This window comes from Salarias fasciatus, chromosome 2 (genome assembly GCF_902148845.1).
Source record: "Salarias fasciatus chromosome 2, fSalaFa1.1, whole genome shotgun sequence".
Taxonomy (NCBI): Eukaryota; Metazoa; Chordata; class Actinopteri; order Blenniiformes; family Blenniidae; genus Salarias; species Salarias fasciatus.
Genome location: NC_043746.1, coordinates 5,386,506 through 5,411,544, shown reverse-complemented (window position 1 = coordinate 5,411,544; position 25,039 = coordinate 5,386,506). Strand labels below are relative to the sequence as shown.

Here is a 25,039-nt window from a genome sequence, read left to right as displayed (position 1 = left end):
ATAATGGATCGAGTGGAAATAAAAGGCATTAAGAGGTAATGAAGTTAAGAAAATTACTGCACTTTCAAGGAAATATGACCTGAGGAGAATGAGACCTAATCGGATTCTCTGCAAACATAAGCACAGTCGTTTACAACACAGGGACTTCTTACATTGTCACCTCTGGATTTCTCTCACAGCAGATAGTTTAATTATCAAAGAAGAGAAGGAACACGCTTCAACCAGCGGTGAGGGGGGAAGCAGAGAATCAAGTTTTTATTACAATCAGTCGTGATTGCTGTGAATCTCTCTCTGTCTGAATCAAAGCAGGAAATCACAGAAGACAAAACTTTCCAACAAAACCAAGAAAAATGAACCTTTCAATCACATTCCAGACGTATTTTAGGGGCCTCCAGTAAATTTAATGGCGGAATTTAAAATTTTATTCCCAACTCTTAAAGCTCACGGGATTTGTCAGCCTTTCTGACCCAAATCTTCAATCACTACCTGATGTCCTCAAACAGAGCAGTACTGGCGTCCCGCGGGCCGACGCTGAGCTCCGGGGTGAGCGGTCTCTTTTGTTTGCACCCAAAAAAACACCTGGAGGATATTACACAGCCGAGCTCTCCGTCTGCCGTCACCGCTGCCTTTATGTGTCTTTATGAGAGCTCCTTTATGAACGTGACCCTGTGGTCTCCGTCGTATCGTTTAATCTGTTTTACAGTAACAGCTGCTCCGAACATATCTTATCGAGCTTTTATTGTGGCTTTACTGAGTCTTTTAACAGTTTCTGTTATGTTTTTTCAGTCCTGATTGCCTTTATGTGTCTACTCTCAATGTGAGCACTTCATCTGGCGAGGAGAAGAACATCAAAAGGTTTGTAACAAAACTTTAAAAAATATGAAAAATAGAAGTCAGAGCTACAGTTTTGTAAGAGGAAAGTAAGAACATCTCTGACATTAACAAAAAGAGTATGATTTTGCCTTCTTTAGATTTCCAACAGCATCCCCAAACACCTTTTACCTGGCTGAAGTCATGCTACGATCCACAAGAAAAATTAGACTCAAATACTAATTATTAAATATTTCCTTTTTCTTTCTGTGACGATCCCACCATCTCAAGAGAATGTATGTTCAAGGTGACAAGGTCAGAGCGAAAATCTTCAGGCCTGGGGTGTCTCGGCAATTAAAACCAGTAATTTTCCTACAGGATACCACTGCTGAACACTTGAACAAACAATCCACAAACAAACATGAATCTGTGTCATGTTGGGAAGAAGCCACATGTACAACACAATCCACAGACCTTTTCTTTCTCTGAGCAGATCTGTGTTCAATAAAACTGAAATTGTTTTGGGAGAACGTGCGTTATGCTGATGGTCTTATTTACCGGTAGTTTTTGAGTTGGAGTCGTCTGACTTGGTGTTTTTCTCCATTCAGAAGCAGACGACGCGCTGTAAATGTAAACTGGGTGAACTGTGTTTCCTCATTGTGAACTGAGGCCAACTGGACACCTAGAGCATAAGACCTATCTGCATTAATATATGATGTTTCTTGGAGATTTCTAGAAGTTGTTCTGAATCTGCTGGAGCGGTCAGTTCTGGAGGGTTGGCAGGTGTTTGACAGCGTCGGCTCCACCTGTAGGCACGGTGACAGAGAGGACTGAATGATTCATGGTCCAAATATGTCAAAGAAAGGCAACAGTTTTCAAGGTCTCCTCTCACTTTCTGACACTACTTGGAAAAGCTGTTTGGAAGACAATAAAAGATAACGACTGTCGATCTCTGTGTGGAAAATCATTTATAAGTAATGAAGCAATATGAGGTTGCAGTGACTTCGACCTTTATGCCACCGATCCTTTTTTTAATGAGATTAAACAAGCGTCCCACATTTGAAGACGTTCCTTCAGGGCAGTGAGAGATAAACAAGAGGAAGACGTTGATGGACATCTCTCTGAAAACCATAAAGCCTCTCTCTGACCTCTGGCTGACTCCGGCATCATTAACCTCACAAATGGCTCAGCACCAGTAAATATCATCGCAGGCCGTCCAGCCTGCTTGTGCTGTAACACAATATTCCCAAACCGGGAAACCAACTGAATCCATTTGCACTTTCCCCACTTTGTGAAGTCTGCCCCAAAGAAAGGTCGCTTCACCACCAGAGCCCGAGACAGCCTTCAAAACAGCGCCTCACCTTCGTGCAAAGTCGTCTCTGCATATATTTCCAACAAGTCCCTTTGTATGTTCAGAAAACGTTCTGCTGAAGAGTATGACGTGTCTGCAGTCAAAGGCAATCACACGGTGAAGGGGCATTTCTTTTTCAGCAGGATGCAGACAAAGCTGCAAAGGTGCTACAGGATAATAGCTGACCCTGAAGGAGTTCAGCAAGTATTGGGCATGTATTATTAATCACAGTGGTTTATGGAAACCTGTTCCAGGAGAGGAAAGGACGAGAGTGATACGCTCCACACAGCACGATTCTTTATTATTCAAAACTCCCCTAACAATATGCCAGGGATTGTAGTCATCATTATTCTATGCAAAGGAAAAGCAGAAAATCTGAGTCCAGATTTGATTTTAATGCAAGGACAGCGATGAGTGGTAGCTGCTGGGTGTTCATGATAACTACTGGCCAGGATGGAAAATGACAAACTCATCCTGCTAACCAGCACATGGCTTGCCAAACAGCCGCTATGATGCATTTAATGTGACGGCTATCTTACAAATACACTGAGCAGAGTAGGCAGGGTGGAAAATATTACTCATGGGACACAATTTTCCCCGTGAAACCTGAAGCTGCAACTCTCAGAGACTGGAGAACTAATCTACATCAGACTGAAACAATAAGCATCTTCCCCTGAAGATTCTGTTTGCTGGAAGGCATCTTGTTTGTTCTGACGTTGCCAGAGCAGAATGCATAAGCTGTTCCTGTTCTGAGTAATAAAAGCAATTTGCAGTTTATGCAATTTCTCCAACTGTAGCCGCTTATTGAGGGGCTGCAGTTTTATCAACAGGCTCCTGATGAGACTGGATCACACAGCGCCTTGGAGGTGACGGCGTGAAGGAAGCCGCCGCCTGCTTATCAGATCCCTCTATATTTGTTGCTCTTACTTACATTAACCACCGTAGCAAATGTAGCCTTGTTTTATCTGCAAGCACCCCAGCAACCCAGACGGGCAAACCGCAACCAGAGAGCATCATCTCTGCCCTGATATTTTTCCAGTTGGTTTGAAGCACAGTGGTCCACAACTTTATGAACAACGAACACTTTTTTTAGGACGTTTGAAACTCAAAACACTCCGCTGTTTGCATTGTCGACTCAGACAAATATTGTGTTTACATGGCAAAACCAGAAAAGTTGAAAACAATGTAGTTTTCCACGTTGGGCCCACTAGTGGGCGCTGTTGGCTGCTATTAAAACCACACAGGCATACAGAGAATAAAATGCTATTCACATTAACAAGGGTGAGCAGCAGACATTCATACAGACAGACGACCAAGGTGAACTGCTGTTATGAGAGACTCCACTATAAACTACCAAGTTTTACCAATAGTTATTCTGCACATGTGCACAATAGCTATTACTACAGCTGTGGTGCAAAAGCGCAGCCGGGGCATTTAAAAAAAGATGTGCTTCCCACACTTGGAGGCAGTTTTTACAAAAAAGTTGTGACTTGGGAGCCAGTTTTAAAAAGCTGTGCTTTCAGTTGCTCTGAACACCGTCAGTGACCAGTGTCGAGTAAACAGAGGGTGGAATTTACATACTCCATGAATTCACAGAAAACGGGAAAAAAATGAAAAACTAATAAATCAACAGCAATTATGCCTGCTGAGAAAAATACATGAATCTATTGCACCACTGAGTAAACAGGTTTCTGAAACACCCAATGGGAATGATAGGCCGGCGGACTCATCTGCAGAACGTACGGCAACATTCACTTAGAAAACAAGGACTACAATTAACTCAAGGAGCCTTTTAGTTCCTGTGGAAGTGGCCTTCTGAGGCAAGAAGTCCAGATTATGAGAGGAAATGCAGCTGAACAGACATCAATAGAAAGTTGTGGTTTTCCAAAGGAAACCTCCGAGCTTGCTGAAAGCCTGTTTAAGAAGCAGGAAAGTCTCATTGTAAATACTTTTTATTACTCCAAATTATTGCTTTTAAAAGTTGCATTTGCAGAGTACATGTTGAGTGGTGGCAGTATTTCAGAGGACTTTTTTTAATATAACAAGACAGCGAAGTCAATCTACTGCTATTGACTGGTTTCAACCCTCGTCAGATTCATTGTCACTTTCAGTGGAAGGTTAGAAAATTTTCACTTTTGCCTCCTACTGCTTCTAACCACAAAGCTTTCAGGAGCTGTATGAAACCAGAAGCAGAAATATGGAAATGCTGCTCAGCTGCGTTTCCCTGAGCAGCACATCGATCATTAAGAACAATGCTCAGGAAGCATTTTGCTACTTGTTGCTTGATACTTGTCGATATGAGATTTAAAGATTTGCTCGCTGGACTTGGAAACACACCAGAAAAACTATGTCAACCGAGGGAGCCCCTATCAGATTAATAAGGCAAACGGGGCATTACACATTCATTAAAGCAGATACAGCAATAGTGCAGCCTCAGTGTTTTCATTAATCAGTGGATCAAAGTTTATCTTGCCAAGCGAGCCCACATGGAAAATTACTCTGCTGAAAAATGTGCTCAAATCACACCAGCCGTCTCTGCAGTCACTGTGTAATAAATACCATTCCTGGTTATATATTTTTGTCTTTAATAGCTATTGATCAAGGTATTCAGTGTTCTTAATCAGATCCTTATTGTGGGGGATTTGAACTACGTTAAGAATGTTGGAGTTTTAACCCAGGATCAGGAACTGTCAGAGGAACTACTTTCTAAGACTATGGTGCACAATCTTAGCGGCAGCAATACAAAGTTAAGGCTGACTGAAGATTTAATGCATAAAAACATTTGAAGATGCAACTCGTCCAGTACTACCTCTAAATTGAGTTACTCAGTGATTTTGAGTTGTCATTTCAATCAGTTTTTGTTCGGATTCTTTACGACGGACACCAAGTGGTTCACTTCTCAATAACAGCACTATAAACCCAGTCCAAGGTGCACTGCAGGAGTCTTAATATATTCATAGAATAGATGGAGAATCAGAAATGGTGACTATTTTAATGAAAAATCCCCGTGGGTTGTTTTTTTTTTTTCTTTTCCTTCTTTGTGTTGCCAGGCACTCAGAATGGAATATTCTCACACCAGCTCTGCAGAAGAGCATCAAATTAAACTATTTATCAATAACACCATGGGATGTTTACTTTTGATTGTCGCCTCTTTATTCATGAATATTTAAAGTTATAGGGGGGAAAAAGTAGTCAGACTGAATAGTTCGGGGGATGTTTTGGGAGCATCCCTTCGCACTGCTTGGCTTTGACCTCGCACACCGGTTGAATCAATCTTATCTTATTTGCTGCATTTTGAAACCTTAATAGCAGTACGGTGGACAGAAAATAGTATCCTGTCAAACCGCAGAGCTGCCCGGATCTCATGTTACCTTGGAAACAAGCGGTGGTGCTCCAGCGAAGTGAATAAGAAAAGGTAAGTCTGTGTCCAATCCCTTTAGCATGTTTGGTGTATCCCCCCCTTCATCAATCACCTGCGTCAGGCGAACACTTACACTAAATCAGCCAAAACAAGTAATTCACTGCCAGAGGAGAGCTCCGGAGCAGACACCTGAGGAGGAGGAGGAGGAGGAGGAGGAGGAGGAGGAGGTGTCTGAGCTCTGGTCTTCTGCAGGGATCAAACTGGGCACGATAACGTGGAAACTATTGAAATGTTGCTGGAGCCGAGTGGAAAAACAGCAGCTACAGACTGAATATCTAATTAAACGAGAACCCGCTGGATCAAGCGTCTGCAGCTTTACACCCTAAAGACCTGCTCTGGTGTTTCCTCCCACGAAATAAAATTTTTATGGAACAGTTAAACACATTTAACCTTCAGAGTGAAGATTTGTTTGATAATTTCTCCACAGATATCAAACATTCATGTCTGTCTAAACAGTCTCAAAGGTCATTTGCCCCCCAGACTTTTCTTTTTGTCTGGGTTTAGTCGTCTGAGCTTCCTGGGAAACTTGCTCAACATTAATCACCTGCAGTGAAATGGGAGCAAATGCACAAAATGTACAAAAGTGGAATAAAAGTAACTTTTCACTTCCACGTCTTTCTGCTGAAGCTATAGAAGGTTCCCACAGAGAGGCTCCCTGCATGAGAGGCTTTTTTAGCAGCTTAATGTTACATTTTGAAACGTCTGTTTGCCGTCACATCGCTTCCAGAGATTCAGTCTGACAGAAGCGTTTTTCTTTGCGTCAGCCAGCGGAGGATGATAATTTGTTAAACGTGACCACTGACACGTTGCGCTAACTCTGAACTGACTTTGAAGAAGGGTTACAGGACAGCTTACCTCTGGGGTAATAACGCTGAATTCTATTTGTGTGTCGGAGTGTGTGTGTGTGTGTGTGTGTGGCAAAGGTTCACAGGTGTTTTGAGACGAGTCGGAATACATTTCCATTTTTAAAGCGGGATCGGTATGCATGAATATTTTTAAATGGAATAACTGCACAACAGCCCCTCTCCACATCAAGCACAGCACGATGAAATGGGTCACGTGCGGCTGACACACAGATACGCACGGCGAACGTAAAGAATGCATATGTTCCTTTATGTTTGGCAAGGTGCGGAGAAGGGGGCGACTGTTGGGGGAAACTTTGGCGGTGATGTGTGCAGCCGGAGACGGGTCTGGCAATCAGCCGGCTGCTTTGATGTTGAGCTACTCCCGACTGAAGCATTCACAAAATCTTCATTTGCCTCCTCTTATGATCCCTTTATTGCAGCTTTCTTTATGCGTTTCTTTTTTAATTTAACGTCACTCTCAGGTGATCAGTGATCACTCAATATCCAGTTAACTACAAATTATGCAAAGTACAAAACTTGCCCTGTCAAACGCCTTTGCCTGCCAGTCGCCTATTTTTAGGCTCACGCCTCTCGCTGCCATACGGACGGGGTGCGCACGGGGAGCCAGAGCAGAAAGGAAAAGGACAAACCACATCCACACACACATTAATCCAAGTGAAACCTTCGAGCTGTTTAAAACTGAGGAGCGTTGGCTGTCCTCAAGCCCATTAGCCATTTCTGAAAGATGCAACAGCGCAATTAGGCTGCTGGCACAAAGGGAAGTGAGGAAGGAACCGGGGAGCTGCTCCGATAGAAGACACACACACACCAACAAAAAGACAGGCTGACTTGAAAAGGAGTTACTATACAAAGTTGCTCTCTTTTACATGCACAGAACAGCATGAGAAAAAAAGTGATGTGAAAAACTAAAGGTTATTTTTTCTGAGCATGGCTGTTCTGAGACGTGATTTTCATAAACTAGTTGTTTGAAAATACTAAAATGATTCAAACCTCAAAAGTAACCACCCGCTTACAGACCAATGAGTGACAGCTATTATTAGTCCACAATAGATGAACTGATTGTTATGAGATCGTTTCTTTTTCATTAAATGTGTGTGTGTGTTACTGCTCTGTGTTACGAGAAGGTTTTTGTTATTGCTGTTTACAGAGTTTATGAACTGCAGAGTCAAACACACAGCTGAGCGGTCCTGCAGCTTCACACACACCAGCAGTGCTGAAAGCAAAGCCAACTTGAGGGGGAATATGTGAAAACATGCAGATATTGTTTGCCCTGAAAAGCAACAGCTTATCCAGACGCAGCGGTGGGGTAGTGGATGGAGGAGTAGATTTGGGATTGGAGGTTCATGAGTTTGAATCCCACTGATAACAGTAAATCCCTGAAGAAGACCTCTGACCCCGGGACCCAGAGTTCCTACAGTGTATGTAATTAAGCACCTGTGTCTAAATTGTACGTTATGTATCGCATATATTGGTGGCAAATCGTGAAAACAGCTCTTTTGGTCGAAAGGGTTACAGAACCCTGGGATAGGCTGAACGCAGAGAGGAGATTTTAACCAAAAGGGATCAATACTTAACAACATTACAGTAGATACAAAGGCTGGAAGAGCAAGGCATTGTTTTAATCTCAAAGTAGCAACAAAAACAACAGATGCGGTCAGAATATTTCATACTTTACGAGAAAGTAAAGTGCAGAACTCCTGAGAGAAGCTAACAGCACGCCAAGGCTAAAATGTGTTCTTCCGTCCATACGTTCTGTCCGTCTCCTGGAAGCCCAAAGGAACAGTACCACTGCCACACATTAACATGAGTGTTACATCCTGTCATTGTGGTTATCGCGGACTCCCTCCGTGTTTCTAAGAAAGGAACTCTACTCCTTTCCTTGGCACAGAATCAGTCTGAATATATGCTGATTAAAAGCAACACCCTCCAGTAGAATAGCCGCCAAACGTTCATTCCAACGCATGGAAATATAAAGAGATCGCTGCTTTTACCATTTAAAGCAGATGCATATATCAAGGATAACTGAGCATTTAGCTTTTATACATGATTCAAGATCACTTTAACTTTCAGAACAATCAGACAACAGTTATTGGACACAAAAAAGAGAGTGAATACATTTCTCTGTTAGTCATAGTATATACAGACCTTCAGTCTGAAGAAAAGCACAGCCACAGACACTTCCTATTGAAAAATTGGACAGCCAAATGAAGCACAAAGTGAATTAAATGGAAAAAAATGACCGTCGATTTAAAGACTTTTCAGTGCAATCACTAAAAACGCCGTACTGTTGAAACTACACTTATTTTTCTTAATTTTGAGGTTGTTCATGTCTTATGAATAAGATATTTAATTAAATTTTGACGCTTTTTAGAATGTACTCGCACTACTTTTCCCTGAGACTATAAAAATGTTCCATTACGGTTATAATCATTGCCTGGAGGTCAAACTGGGCTTCGTGTATTAAAATGAGCTTGGCACCTCTGGTTTAGTTGACCTCACACTCTGACTCTGTCTAACACCACAATAAAATCACACGTCATAAATCCCAACACTAAACTTTATAGTACATCAGTTAAGGCCAAGAACCGACACTGAAGAGACTAAAATAAGTCCTTGAGCACAACTTGAGCAGTGACCAGTGCGTTGAAGTCTGACAGCAAGCAGCGAAAGGACTGAGTCGACCGTCGCCCCCGTCAATCACTCCGGTCGTCGGAGGGAGCCAGCATCCCTGCTTGGCTTTCGTCAGGTGTCTTTGTTCTGTTGAGGGTGAGAGGTCCAGCTTTTAATTAGGCGGGCAGGTAGAAGAGACGACCGAGGAGAACAGGAGAGGCGAGCGAAGGCCGGGTTGTGGTGGAAGACGAGAGGAGGTCAGGAGCGGGAGACAGGAGAACCGAGCGCAGACCCGAGCACTTATTATTTTCTGGCAGGGGTTAGTCGTGGACGACTCTGTGCCAGGCAGAACGAAAAATCACCACAGGTAGGTGCAACGCCGTTCCCAAGTCCCTCCCTTTTTAGGCAGCACTGAGAATTATTACACAAAAGCATCTTTCTTCAAGAATACTGAATGAACTTGATTAATCAATATGCAGAATGAGTTTAAAGAGGCGCAAAACATCCCAAATGCTCTGGACACTGAAGGGCTGGCCCCGGACAAACTCTTTAATCATGCGAAGTGAACGTGATTATGCAGCTCGTGTGTTTGATAAGGATTTGTGAGACCAGTACTGAGTTTATTTCCCTGAGGGCTGCGCCCAAAGGGTTTCACCACGTGCAGCTCTGTTCAGTCAGAACTCCTCTCAAAATTAGCTTTTAGTGACAGCAGCAGCACCTGAGGACGCTCTTCTGAACCGAGATAAGACAACCAAAACCTTGCCAAACTGAAAAAAAATAAAATAAAATAAATCCCACCTGCCTCATTAAGTGGTACAGTTGGAGGCAGGGTGTCTGGATGTTGAATCTCTGCAGTCATTTCCATTTCGGTCCGAACGCCTCCAACAGAGACTTCTCATACTTGTTATCTCGACTCTGCCAGCAATTTGATCTGATCCTGATACGTGAATTAGTTTGACACGGTGAGCTGTCTTGTCAACGAAAATCGGGCTCTGTACTCTAAGAATCCATGCTCCAGCGTGGAGTGGAGACTGCAGGTTCCTTCAGCGTGGTTTTAACTCACGGTGGTGTTTCCTCAGGATGTGGTCATGTATTCACACCTGCTGAGGTCCATAAACACCACAAGATCCCCTGGAAGGGCTGCATGTTTGATCCACTGGCAGTGTCCTTGAGCAGAACGCTGAAATTCCCATTGACCGGTGAGCGTGAGGAGGCGCTCCACAGGCTGCTGCAGCAGGTCAATCATTCTTGATTTCACTCTTTCCTTGAAATGGATTTCTCCGGTTCAAACCGGGGCCTGATTTTACATGTTCAGATACCAATTAACCCAGCGGTTTTCAAAGTGTGTGCTGGCTCAGGGGGTGAGCAGCAGCAGGAAAAATCTGAAGATCAGAGAGATCCTGTGTCCAACATAACTGGTCTTCTTCTAGGTTATGAGAAGAAGTCATTATCAAAAGAAGGGGTGAAAGTTAAACGTAGTAATTATTCTTATAAAACACGTTATTTTACAGCTAAATTTATTGTAGGTGAGATTGACGAAGTAAAATGATGAAATAAGCTCTAGTGCAAAACGATAACTGAAAAAACTGCCGTGTGATTGCTGGAAACATGATCTCTAACATGACTGAAACTTTGAATTGAAAGCATCTAAGAAGCACAAAAAAGTGTAAATTTATTCAAATTGGCTTTGTGTGTTGAGATTGTGGTCATTTTCTGTAGTAACTTTTATACACAAAGAAAAAAAAATTGAAGGCTTTCAATGGAGCCGTTTCACTGGTCCAGCCACTCAAGATGAAATTGTGGTGAATGTGGCCATGAACTAAAGTGTGTTTGACACTCCTGCATTAGAAAGTCAAATCCAGCAGAAATAACATCTTGGTGTGAGACAGAACAAGCACTGGGTGGGATTTGGGGGCCTGAGGGGGCAAAGTGATGTTCACACTTTGAAAACGCATGAAATGGATCAATAGACAGAGTGAAAGTGACGCCACTGGGACCCGAGGCACCACTTATTTCATATACAGGAAACTGAAAAACCGAGTAGAAAGACAAGAATGCTCGTTAATTACAGTGACTTCTGCAGGACCGTCACCTGTCACAAACACTGTTTACTCATGTGCCACACATTTTTAACATGTACAAACATCAGAAGTATCGTAAAACCCCAGTATTGAAAGAATGTCGGATATCAAAAAGTTAAAATGATCCTGGAAAAGGGAGCCGAGAGGATTTCACTGAATAACAAGTACATTATGTACTTTATACACATTATGTAGCATTGACTGAATTTAAAGGCAATATATCGTCACGTTAGCTAATTTAAGGTCTCAAATGGGGAAGTTATGGTATTAATTAATATAATCTACTGAATATCCTGGGCTGACTGTCTGAACTGCAGCTCACTTTGTTTTTCTAGACACTTTTTCTGCCCAGCGTTGGAGAGTTCCAGGTTTTATTTTTCATCAATAAAATCTAGAAGACAAATGGTGAATGAAAATACAAACACCTCCAGTATATTACAAGGTTATATATTACTGCTATAGTCACTGGCCCAATTAGCTGGCTGCTGCTCGGCTCCTGCTCGGCGCTGTGGAAATGTGGGTTTGATTTCATCAGTTACAGGAGACAGGCGGGGCGGGAGGGGCTGCGCCGGCGCCTGACACCGGGAGAAAAGACCTGCCGATACTGCCGCTCACTCCTGCTGGCGGCCGACTTTAAAGTCCCATATTATCCTAAATTTACTTTGAAATGGGTTTCTAACAGTAACCGTCGGTGTAATGAGGCGCCGGAAGTGAAGAAAGTTTGTCATCTCCCTCGCTTGCTCGCTGATAAAGGCGAATCAGAGGTTTTCTCTTCATGGCATCAACTGTTGAAATAACCTCTTCCTCTGGGAGTGGATGCTCCCTTTGACCCTCTCACAGCTCACTAGAGGGACTTTTAGACTGGCTGAAAATCAGGACCAAGGCTGGGTTTGGGGCAACACATTCTGAACACAATGCTTTAAAATACGGGACCTTTAATCCACCATTCCTGGATCGTGCTTCTTCAAAGCACTTCAGCTATTTTAAGACTCCGCTGATCTCAGTGGAGACTGAGTGAACAAATTCACAATTGGTAGAAGTCAAATTGTAAAGACTAACAATAAAAGGGAGAGCGGTCCGTCATCGTCACAGTTGGCGGCGAGGTCTGAGTGTTTGTCCCAGAAGAGTCCGCACGCTCATCTGCACAGCCGCACTTTAAACCAAGGCGCCGTCAGGGGACCGCGATTTGCCAACTGTTATGCGAGTGGAATCACACAGCCGGCGCCGGGATTCACGGGAACTTACTTGGACGTGGTTCGACCGGCGTGTTGCCAGGGAAACAAGACATTGCCGACAGCTGCCCGGTAGCTGTAGACACCCAGAAGTCCGAGGGCAAGGGCGACCTTGGAGACCCACGAGCAGCGTCTTTGAACCAGGAGGTAGATGAGAACCAGACAGAATGCAGACAGCAGGGAGAGGACCAGCTTGTGCTCGGAGCTGGGAAGGAAAAAAAAAAACAAAAACAAAGAGTCATGACCTGCCGTCTGATACAAGACGGCTCTTTGTACCCAACGTCATTCAACTTTAATGTGTTGGCAGCAATGCACTTCCAATGTTTTTAAGACCCCTTAAATTTAAAAAAATATCTATTTGTACAGTGTTATGAGGGCTTGCTGTTGATGTAACTCTTGATTCCTGCCAAAAATGTATCAATAATTGAAGTGTTTGAGCACCAGATCCCCTTTATTCCTTCTTAATTACTGCTTATCGCTGCTCCTGGGGCCGTCCGCTAATCCTGCAGCCAACGGAAATACACACACAGCAGGTGTTTCTTCACCACTAACAACTCCGTCAAATCCAGATACCGTCTCGAAATAGAGGAGTTACTACATCGCACATAATTCACACAACCGACCTCTGAAATTGATCTGATTGATTACACTGTCAATAACCAGAAATCGATCTTCTCACCCAGTCCTCAGGTTTAAACAGCTGAATGCAGCTGTTTTAGGTTAATTTATTTGAAAATAAAACAAAGCTTTATCATCAAATTCAACATCTTGATGAGCTGAATCTCCATCAGTCAGATCCTCCAGCACGGGTTTAAACTTTAAAAGACTTGGATCTTCGATTGCTCCCGGGTTTAGGGCTGCATGCAGCTTGAAATTACGCCACTCTGAGCTCAGACAGGAAATAATAAGACCTCAAAGGACATATCAAAGTTGAATAGCAGCCATGTATTTAGCCATTAGCTGGATTAGACAGCGGAGGAAGTGGGTCTCTTTGAGACAAGATGAGGCGCAGCGCTACCTAGATCTCATTATCCAAGAAACAGGGAGTGGAGGTAGGAAGAAAGGGCAGCGCTGGACAGGGAAAAGGTCAGGATCCACATCTCTATTCCACAATGCGGTGCATGTTAAAGAACAAACTATAATCCCACTGGCCCGAGCTGTTGTCAGAATACTAATGGCTCCCAGACAGTCACAGTTTTTGTGAGAAATCACAGTTTTCTTACAGTCTGAGTCGTTGACAGACGGCTGCTACTTTCCCCCCATCTTCAATCTCTTCTACAAAGATGCTAAATGGGGGCTCCTGTCAGCTCCGCAGCCAGAAAAACCATCTGAAACGGTTCAGTGTGGAACAAAAAAAAGGAAGATTGGTGTCGTTTTAGCATGTCTGTGAGGACCAAATCGGTCCTGTTGCCGTGCCGGGTATTGGTACGACTGCAGCACGCTCCACTCAGTCAGCTTCACGGAGAGATCCAATATCTTTCATGGCATTCAATCTTCCACGGAGGACAGGAATCAACTTATTACACTGATCGGTCACACTCGGCGGAAAGACAAGTGGAGACTGAGAATGTTGTTGTTGGATTGTATCCTTGTCCAGAAAGTACACGTTCTCCAGATAAATCGCTAACACTGGCCTTCTGTAAGGAATTTATCCGTGATAAATGTTGAACTTGCGTCTCACTGAGTAAATCAATCCCACTCACTTCAGAGGTGTTGACTGTGTGCAGAAAACCTCATGTTAACCACATTTCCCTTCGTATTTGTCACGCTGAAGTGCAGCGGTACTGGACTTCATACCACAACCGAGGTCTGCCATCTTTATCGTTAAAAGAGATGTTTTTCCCCTAACTTTACACAAAACACAGTTAGTCTGAAGATGCAAAATAGGACTGAGATATACAGAAATGTTTACAGATTTTAATATTTTTGTTTATTTCAGGCATTAGCCGTTACCGTTGTAGACATCTTGATTTTTAATCCTTTTTAGGCCATTTAAACAGTTCTATCAGCTTCACACACACCCTCTTTTAAAACAAGAAAACAACATTTTCAGGTATTTGTAACTTAGAAGAATTTATTCTATTTTACCATCCTTAACTAATCGTGAGTCTCTTTAATGAAAGGTTCCTTCCAAAATTTATAATTAATTCACAAAAATTAAAAACAGCTGATTAATTCATGCTTAGTGAGCGCTTCATGGAGCCACTACAGTGGGAATAAAGAGCCACATGCGTCTTCAGACAGAAGATCAATAGCCTTTCATTCAGTGACTCGATTAAAATGGTTTATCTCAAGTAAAAAAAATGAAACAAAGAAAGAAATGAGCCAGGAGAGTGAATGTTAGGAGCACCTCAGAGATAGCACAGGCACTTCACAACACGGCTGTATTTCCTGTTTCTGTCAATTGACAAAAAAAAAAAAACTGAAGAGACACACCGCCCCACTTTTAGCCATTCATAGTCGTGCATCTGCTTTTTGCAAGTCTGCCAGAGAATTCTGAATCACCCGGGTTAACAGTCTCTCCTCACGCCGCTGCCGACGAGCCCATGAGCAGGGCTCACATCACGAGTATCTCCAGCTACAGGAGCTCCATCAATACCGGTGCAAAAACAAGAAGGGAGAGAAGGGATCTTCGAGCGAATCGCAGCCCAGAGATTTACTGATTTGGTTGACTGTCCCTGCTTTCATGCGGCGACTAAAAGTCAGAATCCTCTGAAGGCCTGGCTGCTGACTCCCGACCACTTCAGCATTTCACGCCAGCAGCTGGAATCTAAACAGCATGAAAATGAAACGCTGGACTCACTGTCTGTGGCTGTGTAAAGGCTGTTAGCAAATGACTGCCTGCTAACACAACTGCCACGCCAGCTTTAAACGGTGCTCATATGTCAGCGCTGACATTTAAGGCTTGATACGAAGCCAGGCTGCACAGAGCCGGGAGGCCGGCCACCAGCTGTGGGGCGGGGAGGTGAGCACTGCTGGCAAATACACACTCATAATAAGCTCCAATAAAAAGGCTGTTTAGGCGTAATATCATCTCTTGAAATATCACCAAGTAGAAAGTTTTGAATGTTTCTGTAAGTGTGGAAAATGAGGGAAGCCAACCTGTTGAGCCAGTGTCCGACATCGGGCAGATGAGCCCACTGCACCCCCGTCTGGTTGAGGGAGCGCAGCAGTCTGCAGCACAGCAGGGTGAAGGGCGGCGTGGCTAACGCCAGCCACCTCTCCGAATAAATCCCCGCTGCGGGGCGAGCGGAGGAACGGCAGTCTTTGGACGGGAGGATGGGCTCTTCATCCCCCCCGGGCCCGCGCTGCTCTCTGAAGTACTTGCGGCAGACGTCCTGGAAGACGACGAGGCAGAGCGTGTTGAGCAGGAAGTACCAGGTTTGGTGCTCCTCCTCCACGAAGCTGCTGGCCGCCAGGCTGAGAGTGTGGCCGACGGTGCCGGCCAGGAGCAGCACGTCCAGCTCCGACAGCGACCACTCGCCGTCCCCGCTCTTCAGTGGAGACTACGGGAGAAAAAAGGTGAAATCAAAGAGGAGACTTAGAAAAACTGCATGATTTTAGTGCTCCTAAAGACGATTTTAGAAATACGGGACACCAATTTGTAAAATAACCCTGCAAATTACAGACCGAAATGCTGATTTTGATGGTTGCTGAAAGTTCTATGAGCACATAATCTGCACAAACACACAAGTTAGTGAAGAGGCTACAAGAAACACAGAAGCCAGACTGCTCGCTCCATCTCTGTCACCTCTGTAGGACGGCACGACAATTCTCCGTGGGATGATTAGCTGGAACAAATGACTGCCGGGGTGCTTCATGCCAATATAGCTCAAAATTAAAAAACTCACTGAATGGCCCATGTGCTTCACGATAAAACAGTCCAATCTGCAACCACAGCCATCCACTGCTGTAATGCAGCAGTTTATGAGGAAGCATGTGTTGGTGGTATTGAATTATTCAAAATAACTCAGAGATTACAGTCTATGTCGGGCCTGGAGATTATCCATCCGCCGCAGTGTTCTGCAAAGGATTTGGTCTTGTTTTGTGTCTTCCAAGTGTTTTTCCCTAATCTGTCAGTCCCTCGTGGTTCCGGTTGCTGTTTTATCTCGTGTCTTGTAGTGTTTTGTGGTCTGTTTGAGTCTAATCCTGCACCGGTTTAATCTGACCTGTCATGTTTTATGTTTTGGCTCCGTTCACTATCACATCTTTCTTCTTAGGCGCCTCTGACTCTTCACTTTAATTGTGTTTCAACAAGTCCAAACTCCTCGTGTGCTGATATAACTTTGTTTTTCAGTAAAAATGCATGGCTTTTACATTTTTGTTTCAGAAAGGTTTTTGCATTTATACTGCAACATTTTGAAATTGATGTCTGTTAATATATTGTTGTCATTGTTGGATTATATTTACTACAGTCTTGATGAGCATGCGCAGTAGCAGCGTTTCCAAAAAACTGCGTTTTGCTCTGTTAATACTGTTGAAGCATTTTTAAAAAAGTTGCGTTTTCCACCGTTTACACAGAGGTAGAGTGTCTTCAAAAAGTTCCACATGGGGAGATGCTTTGAAAAAGCAGCATTTTCAGAAGTGCTGACAGCCGCTGTTGTGTGAAAGGATCCTCAAAATGCAGTGGAAGATTTCCTTTTTCAAAACACTGTCCTGTATTCAGGGCCCCAGTCTGTCCTTTCAAATTCAGTCCTTCTGTTTAATACCTGGATCTATGTCTCCTGTTCTGCTCAGTTCTGGACTCTGTTTTTTTTTTTTTTTTTTTTAATAGAGCAAATCTTCAATAAAAGGAATCTATTTCTCCTGGTTTTCCTCCTACGTTTACAGCTGCACCTGCAGTTGGCACCACAGCCAGTGACCATGAGCCGTCATTCATAAATCACAGTAATCTGCAGGGAGCTTCATCCCATCTCTGAGATCGGTGTTTGTCTAATTGTGTTGCTTATATGCAAATTCTTTTATTCTTTGTGCAGTAAGTTGAAATAAAGTTCAGCCAACCTCTTAGCTCTGCAGAAATACTTTAACCCAACAAAGAGCAGGCGTGCATCTCTGCTGTTTGACCTGAAGCCACGGCACTCAGGAGGAGATGGTTTTAGTGTCAATAAACCATTTTTAAGGTTTTCCCTTGTTATTCATTATTGTTCTGTCTCTGTTCACTTTATGTGTCTTGCTGCGACACTGTATATTTGCTTCATTTAGTTACTCCTAAAAACAGGAAAAGATCCGTCATGTGTGGCACATCTGGGTTCACACATTTTCATACATCAACAGTATCTGGGTTGCTTTTTTTCAATTCTCATTTTCATTTTCTAGCTTTTATGTAGCTATATATTCCAGAGTATTGACCCATGTTTTGTCAACAGCCCAACATTTTAGATCTATATTCCTCATTTTACCCCCATTCAAGCCGTTCCAGTTGATCACAGTCATGTTTTTATTCAAATGAAGACGGCTTTCCTATTTGAGGTGCAGTCGCGTTGTGGCTCAGCTCTGCATTATTGACAGGGAGATCAATACTTTTAACAATGTCCTTGTTTTTGAATAAAAAAAAGAATTTCTCAAAGGGAGCAACAAGAGGTTTTTACAGCAGAGCACGTCAATGTAAATTATTTCTTTATGGAAAAATTGCATAAAAGAAAATTGGGTTCAGGAAGAAGTCAGTTTTCATTCAAGGCTGATTAAATAATATTTTTGTCATCTTTCACAGTTAGATGTCATTGCTTCAGACATGCACACCCACTATAAATGCACAGTTTAAAGAGCTATGTAGATGACCTGCAATTTAATTTCAAATTAGACAAAAGTAACATCTTCCATTCTGAAAATGTTAAGTCAAGTCAGGAACCTGAATCCTCTCTGGTGTAAAAAAATCATATAAAAGAATTTCTTTAAAGAAGAACTAACAATCCTGACTCATATTTTCTGTGAGAATTTATCTGTTTTCCAGTCCCTGAACAGATTTTCCAGCTCCATCAATAACGAACTGGGCCAGAAAGTAGGTAACCCACTGCGTTATATTCTCATCATGCTCTCGCCGTATGAATCATCTGAAACATGAACGTCCTGGGATTCCTGTCTGCAGACCTTTCCTTAAAGCAGAGAATTGAAGAAGTCGCTGATGACGCCTAACACAAAATAAACTACATGAAATACCAGCGCTGACTGGATTAGTTTGGAGCTTGGCTACCTGCAGCTTGCTGTGGTCGAACATTAATCAGACAGACGTTAACAGTACTGAGCTTCTCATTAACGCATGAAATGAAACGTGTTTCCCAAAATGTCACAATAATACTTTAATTACCACGACTGCTGAAACTACCAGAAAGAGCCTCTGCATCCTTCTGTGTTGGTTTGACAAGTTTACATGGATCAGTAAAGTAAAAACACATGGATCCTCCATGTACAGCGGGATGGGTATGTTGCCTGCTTTACCTTGAATAAACAATAAATGAATCATTCTTACAGGCAAAATTGACATAAAATTAATCAAAACTTGAACCTAAAATGAATTTGCTTGAGGAGAACATTGATAAGACGAACCGGCACTGTCATCCTCAATGGAACATTCACACTCAGTCAAAGAACTCTCATCAAATTATCACTTTGTTGTCAGAATTATGTCAAATCTTGATAAATACTAAGAGGTCAGAGAAGCTAAATTAAATAATTTAGTCATTGTCTTCATAAGAGTGGTATCTTATACTTTCTGATATCCCCGGTTTCCCTCACCAAGTACTCAAGCCCCTTCAGAAGACTATTCCAGGAAACTCAGTACACTCACCTTAAGGTCATTAAAATTCAATCAGGTGGAACTTTAATCACATTTTGTGCTCAATCTTCAACTTTTTCCATCTCCAGGAGAAACTAATCAGGATACCACTAATAAACATTTTGGAAGCCGCCCATAATGCAGCCATTCGTCAAGCCAGAGCAGGCACTGCACTGCACTTAGATCCAGCAGGATTCCAGCGATTATACGAGAACGACATTGGACCCAAAGATCATTTATCCTTTTTCTAAGGCTTTTTGGAAAACTGTACCCTCTTTTAAATAACTACTTTCTTGCTTTCCTGAAATTTTAAACACTTGTAGAAACAAAAGGATGGGTAAACCCAATCAAAACCGATGACATGCTACAGAAGCATTCAAAGCAAATCCACAAATTAACCGTATTGTAGTGTAATACTGAACCGCCCATATCTTCTGATCTCAGTATCAAAATGAGTCTGTCAATCATGGCCCAGAGGACGCACAGTCCACTAATTGTATTTCCTCACACAGGTTATTAAAGAGAGATTTTGGCCGTGAAGATAGGCCATGATCGGAGAGGCTTCATCATCCAGGTTTGGAACAGAATATGCAGCCATGGCATCGTATAAGACAGCTCCTCTGTATACGTTCTTTAGAAGGCAGCAAGGACTAATCCATAGTTTAATAACATGGCAACTTAAGGAATTAAAAAAATGGAGCTGGCTGGATCCGTTTGTTTCTTCTCATCACCGCAGCGCTTTAAAAGTGTTGTTTTTACACTGTTCTGTTCAAATGCTTGATCTATTTAAAGCTTTCATCAAATCCCTTCATCACTTGTGTTCATGATACTGGTAAGAAGGGCAATTACCAATACAGCTGAATGACGCTCATTCGTCAATAGACTTCACGGGTGCAATCATCGAAAAACCAATGCCTGTGAAGAATAGAGTAAACAGCCTGAGCTTAAGGTTTGACTGAAATATCGTTGGGTCAGTATCAAGATGCTGTTTCTAATATAAACACTGAAATACTGTCGGTGATGATGTCTTTGAGCTTTGATATCTGCTCTACAGTTTTTCTTGACCTAACTTTTCTTTAAGTCGGGGTTTGAATTAGCACAGCACGGTGAATCTTGGGAAACTTGTGACAGTTGGGTTTGCTGAGGACGATTCTTTATGGTTGCTTCACATTTCAGAGGCAACTTCTCTAAAACTGTTGCAGCATGAGGAAGCACTCCCCGATCATTACCTGCCAACTTCAATTTCAGTAGTTTTTATTTTATTTTTTTGTCATTTGTGTGCCATTCAGACTCAAAGGAAAATATCGTGCAGAGTTTTCAAGGAACTGGGAATCACAGAGAGATCTACAGCTCGATTTAATTACTCCACACGCTCCAGTCTATGGATTTGGAAGTTTATTTCCTCGCCCAGGCTAATGGCCCAAGCGGATTTCTTCTCGACTTTGTCGCCGTATCAGCACTTTCTCAAAGTTCCCAGAAGGGAAATGAGATGTAACCCTCGCAGATAAATTATAATGAGCAAAGAGGTGCAGCGGGAAACAGGACTTACCTTTTAGGCCATTTAAACAAACACTTAAGACTGGAAGTCTCCACTACGACTTCCCTCCGAATAACCACGGCCACTACGGATGATGAATTGCTCACATTTAAAAGAGCGCTGCTGGCAGTTACTTTAATTAGTCGAGGGAAAACTCACCACTGATGTTGGAGAGAGACCTAACAATTCAACAGTTCATAAAAAGAAAACCGAAAACATCAAAAACATTCAGGGCGCCGTCACAAAATACAGTATTTCCTGAGAATTACAATCTCCCTCCAAGGTTTTATTACCCTCTCTTCTGACTGGTTAAATATTTTTCTATGATTATTTAACATGAGCAGAACGGCCTCTTCTCTCTAATTACCATTTTCTTATTGTTTCTGAGGCAGCTGAGTAATGCTGCATGAATGGGTTTTAAACTGTACAATTCATGACTGTATTTTCATTAAAATCACCTGGAACTTAAAACGACTGTATTTTCATTAACTTGGCCCAAAAAGCCTCATCTGCAGGTTTCCCTCCTGCTGGCTTGAAGGAAATCATGACAGGGTGGCTTTATGTTTGGTTGCTACACTGTGGTGAAAAGTTTTCCTGTTTAACAACAAAGAAACTCAGAGAAACGCTCAGATCCAAACATTGGATCTTAGTCTACTTTTAACAACTTATAAGTCACGACTACTGTGCTATTAGGTTCAACTAAGATGTGGAAAACACTTGAAAGGTTGATTTAGTAATGCATTTTTTACTTTAAATATTATTTTATTCATTTTTGGGGTGAGTGGGAAGTCAGCTGTCTCAGTCAGATAAGAACTACGGTGGGTGGGTGGATTTTATTGGCTGAGTGAGTCTGGTATCGTTCTCTTGTACGGGCAAAGTGAGGAACTTTCAGAGGAAAGACCGACGTTATCTCCCATCGGTGACCTGCCCAGGAAGCACACTTCTGTTTTCCTAATGTGTAAAAGGTACACAACGCAAGATAAAGGAGATTCTCCCGTTAGGCACTGGCTGACAATGAATTAATTTAATAAGAAACTCCAGCTGAAGTGAGATTATCGCACAGGGTGTATTCATCTGATGCAGGCCTGATTACCGATATTGAGCGACCCTGACATTGGCATCGTTTTCTGTTTGTGGCCCTCGGCCAAAAAAAGTTTTGCCAGTGCTGCACCACGGAGTCGTTTAAGGACATTTCTATAAACTGCATATGAAGTTAATACAAGGACGCATAATAACATGACAATAAAACAGTGGAATGCTTTGTGAAACGGAGTAAAACTGAGCTGAATGCAAAAAAAAATTCTAATTTGGAATTTGGTTAATAACACAACGTCTTGCTTTGTAAAGGACAACCAGAGAAATGAAGGTGGATGTAGCTGCACTTAAAAGTCATAATTCTAAAAGAGGGGAGAGTTTCAGGAAGGTTTCTTCAGAGCTTGTTGAAATGGAGATAAAATTCTGGCATCATTAGTAAAGTTGTGTATTTTGAGAAATAATGTCTTACAATGACTCCCAGCTTCACTCCTCAGGGAGGGAGATGGTCATTTTCGAGTGTATTGCCATTCCACACTGATCCCGCGACTCCAAGCGGCTCCTCACTTATTAGCTTATTGTTTTCCAGTGCGGTGCTGCAGAATAATTACAGAGTAATTACAGTCTCTGCAATCTGCGATCACAAACATGACAAGGTGAGCGCGGAGCAGGCCGCTGCTGGATGAATAGAAATGCTGCTCATCGTCGGACATCGACTAACAGACACACTTCTTTCGGCCGAGGCGGTTTCTCAGCTGTCACTGACCGACGAACCACCGGAGCTTTTTATTCCCAGGCCTTTGTTTCACAAACCATTCCAGTGATTTAAAGTGGCATTAGTGAGACTTCTCTAACTTCGCTGAATCACAGAATGGATGTGGAAAAGACACGAGGGTGACAACACCCCCAGAGCCGCGCGGAATTTACTGGGTTTGTGCTCATATATATATATATAATCGGAGGATCTAAACGGTAATGTTTCTCTACCCGCAGCAAGTAATAAAAATTAAACCACGAGGGGAAAATCTATCTTCAAAGCAGAAGTGAAGTTTATATTCGGAGAAAGATGGATCCTCCGACTTTAAACTGCATGTTATCGCCGGCCCTTTAGATTTGCTTCTAAGCTATAGGAGCCCAGATCGACACGTCTGCCACATCTGTTGTGGTATATTTGGGAGTTGTTGCTCACCTTTCCGTGAATCTTCGGCCCCAGGGGAAGCCTCCGTGTTGCTATGGAGACCAGAATACAAAACATTGCCGAGGAGAAGGCAACGGCGGCGAACACCAGGCCCCAGGAGAGGCTGCAGAAGTAACAGGAGCTCTCGGCAGATGTGCACACCAACACGTGCACTGAGGCGAGGAGCAGGCACAGGAGGTAGAAAGGCAGCGAGAGCAGGGCTGAGAGGACGGGGAGGTCCACCGACGCCGCGCCGCTCAGGGCTTCAGGCATAGCCAGCAGTAAGATCAACAGGAGCTGAAAGGCCAGGAGGCATTTTTAAACCATTTGGGCCGAAGAATGATGCAGCATAACAAACACAGACACCGGACGCTGGAAGTTGTGTTCATTTTGGCTCTTAAAAACCAAGAGACGTGACTACAGACTGATGTATTGGTAATAATAAGTCATCATCCCGGAGGTCTGTTGAGTTTTTGTAGTAGCAGTTCATCCATCAGAGTGGGAGGGTTTTAATAAGAAATGCGCGGTAGATTGCCACAGTACTGCGATGATCCACCAGTTCTGATTCCAGTCCGGGAGTTTTGAAACTTCTCGATGTGCTAAATGCTAACACACAAACTAACAAAAAATATGCATGAATTGTCAACTTGTACTTCTTTCATCATACAAGACTTTCTAACTCATTTCAGCTTCTTTCACTTTGTTAAGCTTCTGACATTCATCTGGAATTTGAGCATCATTTTTGTTAAGTGTTTATTTCATTCAAGAGCTAATAATAACTGATGCAGGCAATCTGCTGATAATATCTCTACTTCAAATCAACTTTCACTTCATTCTGTCACACCTGTGGCCTCACACAGCACTCGTGGACGAGGGGAAAACACTCACCTGAAACACAAACACCATCCCTGCGACCATGGAGTACATGTCGTACTTCCCCAGCTGCTTGCTGAGGGCAGAGCTCATGGCGGCCAGCGCCTCCAGGTACTGCTTCAGGACCTTCTTGCCCATGTTGGTCAGCACTTCTGAGGTGTTTCCCTCCAGGTAGAGCTTCATCCAGTTCCCATGAGCCTTTTCTGCCACGCGAAACTGCTCAAAACCAGGATCTGAGGAAGAAGAGGAGGAGATCAGGGACTTCTTAATCCTTGAAGACGCGGAGAAACACAAATGCAGCTCTTTCCTCCAACAGGTTCTTAGTTTTTTTTTTTTTTTATAGATTCATTGTCTTCGTCTTCATGCGCTGCATCTTGTTAACACGTTGAAATGAAGTCCAGACCCTCAACTGCAAACAGTTCTCCACACGTTCTGAACAAAAAAGTGAAGAGAGATTTATTTTTAAGCTGCTTTCAATCACTGGAACAACGTGAAGTAATAGAACCCATGTTGAACAGTGGTTGAGTCCACAGGACACTGCGGGCTGTAAAGTGAGAGACTGCTGCATTGATCTGTTCAATAAGTCAGGATGACTTATCAGACATTACTTTTTAATCCTTTTCTTTCTGTGGTTCCAGGGTGAAATTCTCCATTTCCATTATTTTTGCAGCTTTACTTTGAAGAGGAGAGCAACTCTAAGAGATTCTTGAATGTCAAAGGGAAAAATCTTTTCACCGCACCTGATTGTTCATGAGTTGAAATAAAAAAACAAAACAAAGCTGTAAATTTTTTAATTGACAGCTGGATTTATCTCTAAAATATTCAGTCAATATCTGTTTCCAGCAACGTGTACTAATAATTGGAGGATCAATACAGCCATGTATAAAATCAGTCAAAGCTGTCCTGTGTTTAAATGTAAGATTTCATTCTCTACAGACAAGATGAGACATTGGACTTCACTATTAATGTACAAACCCAGTTTGTTTGACAAGAGTCCTTGTTGTAGCAGCAAATGGATTAAAAACTGCAGCACACAAACAAAAAAATCTGCAGTAAAATAAATTGTAGGAAGTTCTGAATTGAAATATGCTTATTCTATCACCAAACAGAAAATTATCTGATAGATTCCAGATTCACTCTGAAGCAGTGGTCAACTGTGTGTCAGAAAAACATCCTCCAGAATTCCTTCGCAAAACGTAACAGAGTTCAAATCAAAGATATCATTTCATTTAGGCTGGTCCGACTATTTCTGACAGCATGAAAAACAAGAAATTGTT

The 25,039-nt window shown here is 42.6% G+C and overlaps 1 protein-coding gene across 1 annotated transcript in view; it reads right to left on the bottom strand.

The window, feature by feature from the left end:
- Nucleotides 1-25,039, bottom strand: part of LOC115402247 (GPI ethanolamine phosphate transferase 2-like) — a 68,578-nt gene that overhangs the window by 9,449 nt on the left and 34,090 nt on the right. The window contains exons 7-10 of the mRNA XM_030110763.1: nt 23,778-23,995; nt 22,902-23,186; nt 15,474-15,877; nt 12,385-12,576 (exon numbers count right to left, since the gene is read on the bottom strand). Coding sequence (XP_029966623.1) covers nt 12,385-12,576; nt 15,474-15,877; nt 22,902-23,186; nt 23,778-23,995 — 1,099 coding nt within the window. The remainder of the gene's footprint in view (nt 1-12,384; nt 12,577-15,473; nt 15,878-22,901; nt 23,187-23,777; nt 23,996-25,039) is intronic.